At 43.9% G+C, this 16,495-nt stretch overlaps 1 protein-coding gene across 1 annotated transcript; it reads left to right on the top strand.

Moving 5' to 3' along the window:
- Nucleotides 1–1,150: 1,150 nt before the first annotated feature.
- Nucleotides 1,151–16,226, top strand: LOC135556610 (dihydrolipoyl dehydrogenase, mitochondrial-like). Its single transcript, XM_064989941.1, has 14 exons — nt 1,151–1,262; nt 4,665–4,737; nt 5,150–5,229; nt 7,494–7,562; nt 7,685–7,754; nt 7,892–7,992; nt 8,610–8,753; nt 8,849–8,950; nt 9,269–9,459; nt 13,678–13,848; nt 14,692–14,881; nt 15,148–15,285; nt 15,377–15,466; nt 15,583–16,226. Exons 1-14 carry the CDS (start codon nt 1,224–1,226, stop codon nt 15,646–15,648), a joined length of 1,524 nt encoding a protein of 507 aa, XP_064846013.1. The 5' UTR covers nt 1,151–1,223; the 3' UTR covers nt 15,649–16,226.
- The last annotated feature ends 269 nt before the right edge of the window (nt 16,227–16,495 follow it).

Here is a 16,495-nt window from a genome sequence, read left to right as displayed (position 1 = left end):
TTTCTTTCTCTCTCTCGGAGGACCTGAGCCCTAGGACCATGCCTCAGGACTACCTGACATGATGACTCCTTGCTGTCCCCAGTCCTGGCCGTGCTGCTACTTCAGTTTCAACTGGACCATGCTGGTCATTTATGAACATTTGAACATCTTGGCCATGTTCTGTTATCTCAACCCGGCACAGCCAGAAGAGGACTGGCCACCCCACATAGCCTGGTTCCTCTCTAGGTTTCTTCCTAGGTTTTGGCCTTTCTATGGAGTTTTTCCTAGCCACCGTGCTTCTACACCTGCATCGCTTGCTGTTTGGGGTTTTAGGCTGGGTTTCTGTACAGCACTTTGAGATATCAACTGATGTATGAAGGGCTATATAAATACATTTGATTTGTATAAGGGAATGAATGAAGTAGGCCATAGTAATTACAAATAATTACAATATAGCAATTAAACACTGGAGTGATAGATGTACAGAAGATGAGTGGAGTGTGCAAGTAGAGATACTGGGGTGCAAAGGAGCAGAATAAATAACAGTATGGAGATGTTGGTAGTTGGGTGGGCTATGTCCAGGTGCAGTGATCTGTGAGCTGCTTTGACAGGTGCTTAAAGTTAGTGAGGGAGATATGAGTCTCCAGCTTCAGTGATTTTTGCAGTTTGTTCCAGTCATTGGCAGCAGAGAACTGGAAGGAAAGGCGGCCAAATGAGGAATTGGCTTTGGGGGTGACCAGTGAATTACGGGGAGTTTCAGGCCCTGGAGTGAACATAATTGGAGACTAGCAAACACGACTAAAAACGAGCGCTGAAAGGCTCACATTGCAAACTTCTCTTGCTTGGTTAGTCATTTGGAACGGTCCCCAAGATGGTGACGGGGATTCCCCCAAGGGCCTAAGGCGAAAGTGGACGAGGGTGTGTCTTTTATTTGTTTGAACAGCAGCCTGTCTAATTTATTTGTCTTATTCTGTGATATAATGGCGGCCGCTAACCAACGTTAAAGCTGCATCCCGCCACCTACTGTGCTGGAGTGTGTAGTCAATCACGGTTTACAACATTTCTAAGTCCTCCTACCTAACTCGGTACTTGATTTTTTAAGGGTGAAATATTTCTATAACGCTTGTTTGGACGACCGGCAGTATTTGCGTTTCCTGGATTGTTAGTGCGCAAGCGCAATCCCGTGAGTCCTTGGATGATCCGCCTGCTGTAGGTTACGCAGCCTGCAAAGGGACACCGACAAAATGCAGAGCTGGAATCAAGTATATCGTACTCTGGCAACGGTAAGGAAAAAATAATGGCATGCCAATTAGTAGTTCAAGTTGTCCGAAATAAATATAACTAAAAGCGACAACTTGTAGAGTTACCTTGGTAGTTTTTCAACGTGATTTATGGAGTCCAGGCCTTGCTAGTTGAACCCCTCCATTACGTCATTAGCTAGCTAGCCTATCCTTAGGAGTACTAGAACTCTAAATTGGCTAGCAGTGTTAGCTCTTTCTAGCCCGCCCAAGCGAGCCGTGGTGTGTGGAATGTGCTAACATTGCAGCTGGTTAGGTTTAAATTGCTTTCATAAGCTAATGTCATTACGAAATATTACATTTCCAATCAAGCTAACGTTAGCTAGCTACCTAAGTGCCATTAGCCAACAAGCATCCCATCGCGAATGTCAAAGGTGACATCATGCCCGACTGGCTGTCAAGCTCGCGGGCTTGTTTGTGGATGTAAAGAACACCATCTGCTTTGACTGCATACAATGGTACATCAGTGACTCAAACTGCGAATTCAACCTGATTTGTAAAGTTATTTGATTCATTATGTAGCTATTCAAATTAGATTTGAGCACTGTTTAGCTAACTAACGCAGTACATTTAGCTAGAGTTGAAGTCGGAAGTTTGCACTCACCTTAGCCAATTACATTTAACCTCAGTTTCACAATTCCTGACATTTTAAGCCTGGATAAAATTCCCTGTCTTTGTCAGTTAGGATCACCACTTTATTTTAAGAATGTGAAATGTCAGAATAATAGTAGAGTGATTTATTTCAGCATGTATTTCTTTCAACACATTCCCAGTGGGTCAGAAGTTTACATACTCAAATTAGTATTTGGTAGCATTGCCTTTCAATTGTTTAACTTGGGTCAAACATTTCGGGTAGCTGTCCACAATAAGTTGGGTGAATTTTGGCCCATTCCTCTTGACAGAGCTGGTGTAACTGAGTCAGGTTTGTAGGCCTCCTTGCTCACACGCTTCTTCAGTTCTGCCCACAAATGTTCTATAGGATTGAGGTCCGGGCTTTGTGATGGCCACTCCAATACCTTGACTTTGTTGTCCTTAAGCCATTTTGCCAGAACTTTGGAAGTATGCTTGGGGTCATTGTCCATTTGGAAGACACATTTGTGACCAAGCTTTAACTTCCTGACTGATGTTTGAGATGTTGCTTCAATATATCCACATCATTTTCCTGCCTCATGATTAGAGGTAGACCGGTTATGATTTTTCAACACCGATACCGATTATTGGAGGATCAAAAAAGCTGATACCGATTAATCGGCCGATAAAATAAAAATATTGAGAAAAATATATATACATGTAATAATGACAATTACAACAATACTGAATTAACACTTATTTTAACTTAATATAATACATAAAATCAATTTAGCCTCAAATAAAAAATGAAACATGTTAAATTTGGTTTAAATAATGCAAAAACAAAGTGTTGGAGAAGAAAGTAAAAGTGCATTATGTACTATGTAAGAAAGCTAACGTTTCGCGTGCTAACTAGCTAGCCATTTAACTTCTGTTACACCAGCCTCATCTCGGGAGTTGATAGGCTTGAAGTCATAAACAGCGCAATGTTGACGCACAACGAAGAGCTGCTGGCAAAACGCACAAAATTGCTGTTTGAATGAATGTTTACACGCCTGCTTCTGCCTACCACCGCTCAGTCAGATACTTAGATACTTGTATGCTCAGTCAGATTATATGCAACACAGGACACGCTAGACAATATCTGGTAATATTATCAACCATGTGTAGTTAACTAATGATTATGATTGATTGTTTTTTATAAGATAAGTTTAATGCTAGCTAGCAACTTACCTTGGCTTACTGCATTTGCGTAAAAGGTAGTCTCCTTGTGGAGTGCAACGAGAGAGAGGCAGGTCGTTATTGCGTTGGACTAGTTAACTGTAAAGTTGCTAGATTGGGTCCCCCGAGCTGACAAGGTGAAAAATGTGTCGTTCTGCCCCTGAACAAGGTAAATAACCCACCGTTCCTAGGCTGTCATTGAAAATAAGAATGTGTTCATAACTGACTTGCCTCGTTAAATAAAGGTATATAAAGAAATTGGCGCCCCAAAATACCAATTTTCGATTGTTATGAAAACTTGATATCGGCCCTAATTAATCGTCCATTCCGATTAATTGGTCGACCTCTACTAATGATGCCATCTATTTTGTGAAGTGCACCAGTCCCTCCTGCAGCAAAGCACCCCCACAACATGATGCTGCCACCCACCTGCTTCATGGTTGGGATGGTGTTCTTCGGCTTGCAAGCGTCCCCCTTTTTCCTACAAACATAATGATGGTCATTATGGCCAAACAGTGATATTTTTGTTTCATCAGACCAGAGGACATTTCTCCAAAAAGTACGATCTTTGTGCAGTTTGGATCAGTGGCTTCCTCCTTGCTGAGTGGCCTTTCAGGTTATGTCGATATAGGACTTGTTTTACTGTGGATATAGATACTTTTGTACCTGTTTCCTCCAGCATCTTCACAAGGTCCTTTGCTGTTCTGGGATTGATTTGCACTTTTCACACCAAATTAAGTTCATCTCTAGGAGAGAGAACCCGTCTCCTTCCTGAGCGGTATGACGGCTGCGTGGTCCCATGGTGTTTATACTTGCGTACTATTGTTTGTACAGATGAACATGGTATTTTCAGACGTTTGGAAATTGCTCACAATGATGGAGCAGACTTGTGGAGGTCTACAATTTCTTTTCTGAGATCTAGGTTGATTTCTTTTGATTTTCCCATGGTGTCAAGCAAATAGGCACTGAGTTTGAAAGTAGGCCTTGAAATACAGGTACACTTCCAATTGACTCAAATGATGTCAATAAGCCTTTTAGAAGCTTCTAATGCCTTGACATAATTTTCTGGAATTTTCCAAGTTGTTTAAAGGCACAGTCAACTTAGTGTATGTAAACGTCTGACCCACTGGAATTGTGATACAGTGACATAATCTGTCTGTAAACCATTTTTTTGAAAAATTACTTGTCATGCACAAGGTAGATGTCCTAACCAACTTTCCAAAACTATAGTTTAACAAGAAATTTGTGGAGTGGTTGAAAAGCGAAAAGTTTTAATGACTCTAACCTAAGTGTATGTAAACTTCAACTGTATATATTTGAGAATTTGATCAATACTTGAAAACAAGCTACTGTAGTGAGAATCATCTTTAACACTTGCTATTTGTTGATGTTAAGATTTTATTACACATTTTCTTTACAGGAATTTGTCTCATTCTAGAGCACTGATTTAGAAAAAGATAACCAACATTTTATACTGACTTTCGACACGGATGACAACAGCCGGTCACACAGAAGAGCTACAGACCTACAGCAAATGCTGACATTATAGTAAAATCTTTCTGATTGTCCCCATTTATCCTCTCCTATCACATACAGCGTAGCCACCAACTCCCGAATAGGCTCCAGGGTGCAACTGTCTCTGTCAGACCATACTCTGACAAAGCACAAAGTAAGTCAACTTTTATCACTACAATGTCTTGCCTGGAAACCTGATGTTGAATTGCATTGGATTTAACATCTGGCAGAAATGAGCGTTTGAATCAGGAAAGTTTCCGCTCTCGACTTCTACAAGTTAGAATGTTAAATAAAATGATATTATAACGTACTTCACTGGCTGTCCATGTGGTTAGTCCTTTTTATTCAACATTCAGGCTTGTAGCGGTCGTGAGAGAACTTCACTGATTCAAACGCTAATTTCTTCCTGATGTAATATTCTATGCAATTCAATGTCCAATTAGATCATTTGCTGCACTGCACTTATCAAACTGTATGCAAACATATTCACAATGTGAATGCAATACCAGTATATGCCTCTTTAACTTGTTGCCCCTCTGATAAACATGTTCTTTGCTCTCCTGCAGTTGATGCTGATGTCACAGTGGTGGGCTCTGGTCCTGGTGGATATGTTGCTGCAATCAAAGCAGCCCAGCTTGGTTTCAAGGTAAAGCTAACTCTAAACTATTTCTATCAGCATGTTAAATGTGCAACCAGAGGAAAAAATAACTCTGGACCACCTATACTCCAAACATAGAGACGCATGCAAAGCTGTCCCTCGTCCTACATTTAGCAAATATGACCATAATTCTATCCTTCTGATTCCTGCTAACAAGCAAAAGTTAAAGCAGGAAGCACCAGTGACGAGATCAATAAAGAAGTGGTCAGATGCTAAGCTACAGGACTGTTTTGCTCACACAGACTGGAATATGTTCCGGGATTCCTCCGATGCCACATTAGTCATTGGATTCATCAATAAGTGCATTGACGATGTCGTCCCCACAGTGACCGTATGTACATACCCCAACCAGAAGCCATGGATTACAGGCAGTATCCGCACTGAGCTAAAGGCTAGAGCTGCCACTTTCAAGGAGCGGGACTCTAACCCAGAAGCTTATAAGAAATCCCGCTATTCCCTCCGACGAACCATCAAACAGGCAAAGCGTCAATACAGGACTAAGATCGTATCATACTACACCAGCTCTGACGCTCGTCGGCTGTGGCAGTGCTTGCAAACCATCACAGACTAGAAAGGGAAGCACAGCCGAAAGATGCCCAGTAGTACGAACATACCAGACGAGCTAAACTACTTGTATGCTCGCTTCGAGGCAAATAACACTGAAACATGCATGAGACCACCACCAGCTGTTCCGGAAGACCGTGATCACGTTCTCCGCAGCCGACGTCCACCATAGTGCCTGTGCACATGAACACTAAGGTAATCTGCCTAAATGACTAGCGACCCATGACTAGCGACCCATAGCACTCACATCTGTAGCAATGAAGTGCTTTGAAAGGTCATGGCTCACATCAACACCATCATCCCAGAAACCCCAGACACACCCCAATTTGCATACCGCCCTAACAGATCCACAGATGATTCCATCTATATTGCTCTCCACACTGCCCTTTCCCACCTGGACAAAAGGAACACCTATGTGAGAATGCTGTTCATTGACTACAGTTCAGCGTTCAACACCATAGTGCCTTCAAAGCTCATCACTAAGCTAAGGACCTTGGGACTAAACACCTCCCTCTGCAACTGGATCCTGGACTTCCTGGCGGGCCGCTCCCCCAGGTGGTAAGGGTAGGTAACAACACATCCGCCATACTGATCCTCAACACAGGGGCTCCTCGGGGGTGCGTGCTCAGTCCCCTCCTGTACTCCCTGTTCACTCATTACTGTACGGCCAGGAACGACTCCAACACCATCATTAAGTTTGCCAATGACACAACAGTGGTAGGCCTGATCAACAACGAGACCACTTATAGGGAAGACGTCAGAGACCTGGCCGTGTGGTGCCACAACCTCTCCCTAAACATGATCAAGCACACCAAGACAGTCGTGAAGAGGGCACCACAAAGCCTATTCCCCTTCAAGAGACTGAAAAGATTTGGCATGGGTTCTGGAGCTGTACCATCGAGAGCATCCTGACTGGTTGCATCACTGCCTGGTATGGCAACTGCTCAGCTTCCGACCGCAAGGCACTACAGAGGGTAGTGCAAACGGCCCAGTACATCACCAGGGCCAAGCTTTCTGCCATCCAGGACCTCTATACCAGGCGGTGTCAGAGGAAGGACTTAAAAATCGTCAGACTCCATCCTCCCTAGTCATAGACTGTTCTCTCTGGTACCGCACGGCAAGTGGTACCAGAGCACCAAGTCTAGTTCCAATAGGCTTGTAAACAGCTTCTACCCCCAAGCATAAGACTCCTGAACATCTAGTCAAATAGCTGCCCAAACTATTTGCATTCCCCCCCCCCCCCCCCTTTACACCACTGCTACTCTCTGTTGTCATCTATGCATAGTCACTTTAATAATTCTACTTACATGTACATACTACCTCAAATAACCGGTGCCCCTGTACATTGACTCTGTATTGGCTACCCCCCTATGTATAGTCTTACTATTGTTATTTTACTGCTGCTCTTTAATTACGTGTTACTTTTATCTCTTATTCATATCCATATTTTTTAGAAACTGCGTTGTTGGCTAGGGGCTCATTAGTAAGCATTAGTAAGCATTTCACTGTAAGTATCCTGTTGTATTCGGCGCATGTGACTAATACAATTTGGTTTTAACTAGGCTAACCATTCATTCTGATCTCTATCGAGTGAACGAAGCGCAAGGAGTAAATTTTGGTTTATTCCTATTTAATAGTGATGCCCATCTTGTGAGAATTGTTTAACAACTACGTTTTCTACTTTACAGACGGTGTGTGTGGAGAAGAATCCCACCCTAGGCGGGACCTGTTTGAATGTCGGCTGTATCCCTTCAAAGGTAAACGTTGTCAATTAGGAATTTATATAGCTTTTACTGGGTGTTAATGTGCAACACTGCACAACTTCGTCTGTGAGTTGAGGATGAATGTAGAACATCTGTTTTCTCCTGTCACGTTCTAGGCATTGCTGAACAACTCCTACCTGTACCACCAGGCCAATGGCAAGGACTTTGAAAGCAGAGGCATTGAAAGTAAGAGCTAACTAACATTGGCTAGACCCAAGCAGTGGTCACCACCAGCCTGGGCCTAGAGAGCTGAAGGGTGTGCAGGCTTTTGAGTTTTTAGGGATGCCAGTTATGAACTTCACTTGTCTCTCTGTCTGTGCCAGTCTCGGGGATCACATTGAACCTGGAGAAGATGATGTCACAGAAGAGCGGGGCAGTCAAAGCACTGACTGGAGGCATTGCACATTTATTCAAACAGAACAAGGTGAGGCCTTGCCTACAGTCAGTCCCTCCCTACTTACATTGTTAATGATAGACCTAGTTCACAAATTATACAAATTTAGCTCACTTTTTGGATAAATGGCAGCTAATATAGGGATCCTGCCAGTCAGCATCAGATTAGTTAGTCAGTGTGGTATTAGTATGGGTCCGAGTATGTGTGCGTTGTTAGCTCATGAAAAACAATGGGAGTGGTAGAACCTGTCAGCGGGCTCCAAATAGCATACTGAAATCACCTCCATTTCAAGTACGACCCATGTTCTCTCCTTTTATAACCACCAAAAGCCCTGACAGCAAGAGTATGACTAAGCTCCTTCAGCTTTGAGCCAAGAGATTTCGCCTCGGCAGGATAAGCTTGAAACAGATTATAGTCAAAACTGCTATCTTCTTTAAATGGATGCTACCTTCTATGGGTATTACATTGTCAATGGACGTGTCCTTTGTCTTAAACCCACTTGTGATTTGAATCCATCAATTTGATACCAAAGCAGGCTGTTTTGATGCTTCCCGCTGTATTTTTTTTGTTACTACAGGGTCAGTAGTGATCTTGACCACGTCTTTAATTGATGTAACTGATGATGTAATGTGGCGGTTTCTCCTCAGGTGACACACGTGAACGGCTATGGAAAGATCACAGGCAAGAACCAGGTGACGGCCACGGCTGAGGACGGCAGCATGCAGGTCATCAACAGCAAGAACATCCTCATTGCCACTGGCTCCGAGGTCACGCCCTTTCCGGGGATCGAGGTATGTTACTGTACTCTTTTAGTAGTAGTTTGTAACAGGCGTCCAGATGTTAGTAGTCCTTGGCAAAGCCGTGTCCTAACCTCCTGTGCTGTCAGGTTGATGAGGACACGGTGGTGTCCTCCACGGGAGCCCTGGACCTGAAGAAGGTGCCTGAGCATCTCATCGTCATCGGAGCCGGAGTCATCGGGGTGGAGCTGGTGAGGGACCACACACACAACACAGTATTACAGCAAGGGTCCATACAATAATTGCTTTATTTGTCCATATGTTCTTAAGTGTTTTGCTGTCTCAGTACCCAACCTGACACACATCACAGGCTGCGGCAGAGCAACGCCCCTGGAGCATTTAGAGGTAGTGTCTTACTCAAGGGCACAATGGTGGTAGGTAGTATACAGGGATGTTGAAGCCAGTAACCCTCCAGCTGCCAGATCACTCCGTGCAGATTTCCCCACAGGCATCTCTTTGGGAATATCCAGGGTCCAGTCTAACATCTTGTTTGGCCTCCTGTTCACCAGGGGTCAGTGTGGCAGCGTCTGGGCTCCAAGGTGACAGCGGTGGAGTTCCTGGGCCACGTGGGTGGCTTGGGCATCGACATGGAGATCTCCAAGAACTTCCAACGCATCCTTCAGAAGCAAGGCATAAAGTTCAAGCTGGGCACCAAGGTCATGGGCGCCACCAAGAGGCCCGACGGCCAGATCGACGTGGCGTGAGTTCCATCCGCCAGTGGAGTGTGTGTGTGTGTGTGGATCTGAATGAACTAAGTCACTGAAATGAATGTGCTTGCAAGTTTCTGGTTAAACATTAGGTCATACTAAACGGCTGACCCCATTTAGTCGACTGTTCCATTGTTTGGTCGATAGGCTGTTTGTCGACCAAGATCATTTTTTTGTTGATTAGTGGCAAATATATTTTAAACAATTATGGCACACGAGACACCTGTCTGAGTGGACTAATCCATTATGGAGGCCACAGGGATGGCACAACAGTATCACCAGTAGTAGATTTTTTCATCATTTCTAATCTACAATGCTTGTTTGGTTACAGTAAATTTTATTAATGCAGTCAATATATTATTATTAAAGCCTTACCATTGTCATTGTAGGAGTGAATATGTTGTTTGCAGATCTCAAAACCTAGGCTAAAAGTTTGTTTATTTAATTCCATTTACGAGTTGTCAATTTATTCATTTTCTTTTGTTTGGCGCGCTCCTGTCAATCTTGAGTAAGGACACACAGTGATTACGAATAGTCTACCTGGCCTGCGCACAAATGTAGTCTTATAAATATGCCCATTTGGGGATCTGGTACTATTTCTGTCTGTCTCAACTCAACATCACTGTGGAGCTTCCCAAAGAAAGTTTTTCTTTGTCTCAAACAGCAAGTAAACAGTCTGTTTTTACATCAATTGAGAATGACAATAGTTCCTCAGCAAATCCTATTTGAAAAATGTTTCTAGCTCGCTCTCCCTTTTTGATTACCACTCAGCCTGAAGAGGGGAAAAATGACATGTTGTGCTCTGATCTGTTGGAAACGTCATAAAATAGGCCTATCTGATTAGTTCTTATCCCTTGCACAAAATAGCCTACGGCTGTGTCTGTCAATGTGATTTGTAGGATATTTTTATCAGAATATTTTCTGGCTGCAATATTTTTATTTGGCTATTGTAGGCTATTTTTACATATTGGCAATAGAAGCTACTTATAAATTTGTTTCATGTAGAATTTTGATTAACCACATGACATTGATTTTGAGATATGAAGACTTTATTATAAATTAAATTGTTCCACAAAAACATGCATATAAATATCATAACTGGCACGCAGATCATTACAAATGCTAGGATAAATGGAAAAGGTTGCCGACCATAGGTGTAGCCTATTACCGGCAACTTCAGGCTCTTACAACAGCAAGAATCTGCAAAGGCAGGCAGGTCCAGAACAGGGTTTTTTCTTCTGGTTAGGTTGTTGATCTCTGGCTTTAGTCATTTGTGTCTTCATTTTTAATCACAGTGCTTAAAGAATCAGACAAGCTCAGTAGCCTACATATAGTTGATTGTATTCAAACATATACATACACACAGTTGAAGTCGGAAGTTTACATACACCTTAGCCAAATACATTTAAACTCAGTTTTTCACAATTCCTGACATTTAATCCTAGTAAATTGTTTTAGGTCAGTTAGGATCACCACTTTATTTTAAGAATGTAAAATGTAAATAATAGTAGTTATTTATTTCAGCTTTTATTTCTTTCATCACATTCCCAGTGGGTCAGAAGTTTACATACTCAATTAGGATTTGGTAGCATTGCCTTTAAATTGTTTAACTTGGGTCAAATGTTTCGGGGTAGCCTTCCACATGCTTCCCACAATAAGTTGGGCAAATTTCTCCTGACAGTGCTGGTGTAACTGAGTCAGGTTTGTAGGTCAGGGCTTTGTGATGGCCACTTCAATACCTTGACTTTGTTGCCCGTAAGCCATTTTGCCAGAACTTTGGAAGTATGCTTGGGGTCAAAAAGTACGATCTTTGTGCAGTTGCAAAAAAAGTCAGACTACTGTTATGGCTGTTTTGGAGCAGTGGCTTCTTCCTTGCTGAGTGGCCTTTCAGGTTATGTCGATATAGGACTACTTTTACTGTGGATATAGATACTTTTGTACCGGTTTCCTCCAGTATCTTCACAAGGTCCTTTGCTGCTGTTCTGGGATTGATTTACACTTTTCACACTAAAGTACGTTCATCTCTAGGAGACAGAACGTGTCTCCTTCCTGAGCGGTATGACGGCTGCGTGGTCCCATGGTGTTTATACTTGCGTACTACTGTTTGTATAGATGAACGTGGTACCTTCAGGCATTTGAAAATTGCTCCCAAGGATGGAGCAGACTTGTGGAGGTCTAAAAAAATAAAAATAAAATCTGTGGTCTTGTTTGATCTCTTTTGATTTTCCCATTGAAGGTAGGCCTTGAAATACATCCACAGGTACACCTCCAATTGACTCAAATGATCAGAAGCTGAAGCCTATCAGAAGCTGATGACATAATTTTCCAAGCTGTTTAAAGGCACAGTCAACTTAGTATATGTAACCTTCTGACCCACTGGAATTGTGATACAGTGAAATAATCTCTGTAAAGAATTGTTGGAAAAATTACTTGGGTCATGCACGAAGTAGATGTCTTAACCGATGTCTTAAACTATAGTTTTGAAAGTTAAACTATTAGTTTAACTATGTAGAGTGGTTGAAATACGATTTTTAATGACTCCAACCTAAGTGCATGTAAACTTCCGACTTCGGCTAATATATACACTGCTCAAAAAGATAAAGGGAACACTAAAATAACACATCCTAGATCTGAATGTATGAAATCCTTTTTCTTTACATAGTTGAATGTGCTGACAACAAAATCAATGGAAATCAAATTTATCAACCCATGGAGGTCTGGATTTGGAGTCACACTCAAAATTAAAGTGGAAAACCACACTACAGGCTGATCCAACTTTGATGTAATGTCCTTAAAACAAGTTCAAATGAGGCTCAGTAGTGTGTGTGGCCTCTGTGCCTGTGACCTCCCTACAACACCTGGGCATGCTCCTGATGAGGTGGCGGATGGTCTCATGAGGAATCTCCTCCCAGACCTGGACTAAAGCATCCTGGACAGTCTGTGGTGCAACGTGGCGTTGGTGGATGGAGCGAGACGACATGATGTCCCAGATGTGCTCAATTGGATTTGGGTCTGGGGAACGGGCGGGCGAGTCCATAGCATCAATGCCTTCCTCTTGCAGAAACTGCTGACACACTCCAGCCACATGAGGTCTAGCATGGTCTTGCATTAGGAGGAACCCAAGGCCAACCGCACCAGCATATGGTCTCACAAGGGGTCTGAGGATCTCATCTCGGTACCTAATGGCAGTCAGGCTACCTCTGGCGAGCACATGGAGGCTGTGCGGCCCCCCTAAAGCAATGCCACCACACACCATGACTGACCCATCGCCAAACCGGTCATGCTGGAGGATGTTGCAAGCAGAAGAAAGTTCTCCCCGGCGTCTCCAGACTCTGTCACGTCTGCCATGTGCGCAGTGTGAACCTGCTTTCATCTGTGAAGAGCAAAGGGCGCCAGTGGCGAATTTGCCAATCTTGGTGTTCTCTGGAAAATGCCAAACGTCCTGCACAGTGTTGGGCTGTAAGCACAACCCCCACCTGTGGACGTCGGGCTCTCATACCACCCTCATGGAGTCTGTTTCTGACCATTTGAGCAGACACATGCACATTTGTGGCCTGCTGGAGGTCATTTTGCAGGTCTCTGGCAGTGCTCCTCCTGGTCCTCCTTGCACAAAGGCGGAGGTAGCGGTCCTGCTGCTGGGTTGTTGCCCTCCTACGGCCTCCTCCACGTCTCCTGATGTACTGGCCTGTCTCCTGATAGTGCCTCCATGCTCTGGACACTACGCTGACAGACACAGCAAACCTTCTTGCCACAGCTCGCATTGATGTGCCATCCTGGATGAGCTGCACTACCTGAGCCACTTGTGTGGGGTGTAGACTCCGTCTCATGCTACCACTAGAGTGACCAAAACATCAGCCAGGAAGCATAGGAACTGAGAAGTGGTCTGTGGTCTCCACCTGCAGAACCACTCCTTTATTGGGGGTGTCTTGCTAATTGCCTATAATCTTCACCTGTTGTCTATTCCATTTGCACAACAGCATGTGAAATGTATTATCAATCAGTGTTGCTTCCTAAGTGGACAGTTTGATTTCACAGAAGTGTGGTTGACTTGGAGTTACATTGTGTTGTTTAAGTGTTCCCTTTATTTTTTTGAGCAGTGTATCGATTGGTTGAAAGAACAAATGACTCCTGTCGACCCAAGATGTATTTTGTTCGGGGACAGACCTAATGACCGAGACCTAACCAAACCTAACCGTGTGTGTTGTCTCCAGTGTGGAGGCGGCAGCCGGAGGGAAGAACGAGACTCTGACGTGTGACGTGCTGCTGGTGTGTATCGGCAGACGGCCCTTCACCAGGAACCTGGGCCTGGATACAGTGGGCCTGGAGCTGGACAACAGGGGACGCATACCAGTCAACAACCGCTTCCAGACCAAAGTACCCAGGTAGACCTAAATTAGCGCACCACACGTCTGTAATATACAACATCCCCAAGAGAGAGGGAGTTTGTCTATGTAATATACACTGAGTGTATAAAACATTAGGAACACTTTCCTAATATTGAGTTGCACCCCCTTTTGCCCTCAGAATAGCCTCAATTAGTCGGGGCATAGGCTCTACGAGGTGTCAACTGTTCCACACGGATGCTGCCCCATGTTGACTCCAATACTTCCCACAGTTGTGTGAAGTTAGGGCTCCCGAGTGGCGCAGCGTTCTAAAGCACTGCATCTCAGTGCAGTCCCTGGTTTGAATCCAGGCTGCATTACATCTGGCTGTGATTGGGAGTCCTATAGGGCGGCGCACAATTGGCCCAGCGTCATCCGGGGTAGGCTGTCATTGTAAATAAGAACTGGTTCCTAACTGACTTGCCTAGTTTAAAGATTTAAAAAAAAGTTGTCTGGAAACTGTTGCGTGTGAAAAACCCAGCAGCGTTGCAGTTCTTGACAAACCGGTGCGCCTGGCACCTACTACCATACCCTGTTCAAAGGCACTTAAATATTTTGGCTTGCCCATTCACCCTCTAAATGGCACACAATCCATGTCTCAAGGCTTAAAAATCCTTCTTTAACTTGTCTCCTCTTCATCTACACTGATATGAAGTGGATTTAACAAGTGACATCAATAAGGGATCATAGCTTTCACCTGGTCAGTCTGTCATGGAAACAGACGTTCCTAAGGTTTTGTACACTGTTCAATGCCTGCTTTTGCAATAAACACCTACTACTCCAACCGCCTCTCACCAAGATCTCTTTCAAAAAGGACTAAACGTTATCTCTTTCCCTTCTAAGTATCTATGCCATTGGTGACGTGATCGCCGGGCCCATGCTGGCACACAAGGCGGAGGACGAGGGCATCATCTGCGTGGAAGGCATGGCCGGGGGCGCCGTGCACATCGACTACAACTGTGTCCCCTCTGTAGTCTACACACACCCCGAGGTGGCATGGGTGGGGAAGACAGAGGAGCAGCTCAAAGAGGAGGTGGACACCAACCCCACCACATAAACACTAATAATTTTTACCAAATTAAGAAGTGGACATGGCTTTTTATATATAATGATAAATGACTTGTTTGGATTTCAGTTGCTACATTGAAATCCCTTCAGGTGTAAGAGTTTGCTACAGGGTGGTGAGATACCTTCCCCAAAATTGTTGACCTCCTAAAGGAGACAAAGTATTGCACATGTCGTATCAACACTGAAACGTGACAGTAAAACAGAACTTTAACCTCCAACTCTATTTCCCAGGGCATCCCATACAAGGTGGGAAAGTTCCCGTTTGCCGCCAACAGCCGAGCCAAAACCAACGCAGACACCGATGGCCTGGTGAAGATCCTCGGCCACAAGGAGACCGACAGGATATTGGGCGCTCACATCCTGGGCTCTGTGAGTCATGCCACCTCAGGCTCCTTAGCAGAGGGAGTTTGGGCTATAACGTATGGAGTTGTATGCTAACCATGGTGACCCTTGTGTTTAGGGGGCAGGAGAGATAATCAACGAGGCGGCGCTCGCCATGGAGTATGGCGCGTCCTGCGAGGACGTTGCCAGAGTTTGCCACGCCCATCCTGTGAGTTACACACTGTCATATCGTAGAAGTTCAACCACACCACCCAACTGTCAGAGATGAGTCAATCTAACCTCTTCTCCCTACCCCCTCTTTTCCCATCTACCTCTCTCTTCCAGACTGTGTCCGAGGCCTTCAGAGAAGCTAACCTTGCAGCCTCCTTCGGGAAAGCTATCAACTTTTAACAACTGTCTTTGCCCGCACAGCTATGTACATAACATAACCGTTTTGTCTCCAACAATCAACGCACACATAATGTACCGTGACACCCTCAAGGGGATACTCTAGATACATAAAGACAAACCGTGTACTACATTTAAATATGGTATGTAAATGTTCTCAATAAAGGGGGTTTGGGTGGTAAAAACAGACGGGAGATTAGTCTTGACTTTCTACTTGGAATGGTTCGCTGCTATATAAATTAGTCGCAGGATATCTAGCGTTTTCCCAACACCACTTTCTTAGTGCAGTGCTCAGATGTATATTATTCATAGTTTCAGAGAATAACCGTGGGTTGGCTGGACTACTGCTGTATTTACCAATAAGAGATAAGCCATGACTCAAGTTTTTTTTTTTTTTTTTAAGACTGAAGCATAACAAAACACCTTTTCAAAAGGTAGTTGTAAAGGCCCAAGCAGCAACTGGCTTGTATGAATGGCAATACTTGAATTTAAATATGGCTGTGCACTGTCTGTGTGTGTACAATTTAGCTTAATTCTGATCTCTGCAAATAAAATAAATGCAGTAATGATTCAGAACTCTAGAGATGTGTGATGCATTGGCTTCCTGTGTTCAGTGCAACAAAAGAGGGAGCTTAAAAGGGTTTAATCAGTCATATGAGGATTTTTTTGCATGGAGGTCAATGAGTGTCAAATTTGGTCGCTACATGAGGCTTATTAGATTGAATATAAGTTTCAGGTTGTTACGAATGCATTGGAATAAGTGGATATGTGGAATTTCTGAGTTTTGCCTGTTCACACGCGTATCTGCCCTGTCATTGGCTCGAATGGTCCAAACTGAGGGATATCCTAA

This window comes from Oncorhynchus masou, chromosome 15, assembly GCF_036934945.1.
Source record: "Oncorhynchus masou masou isolate Uvic2021 chromosome 15, UVic_Omas_1.1, whole genome shotgun sequence".
NCBI lineage: Eukaryota > Metazoa > Chordata > Actinopteri > Salmoniformes > Salmonidae > Oncorhynchus > Oncorhynchus masou.
This window is presented reverse-complemented; position numbering and strand designations above follow the sequence as displayed.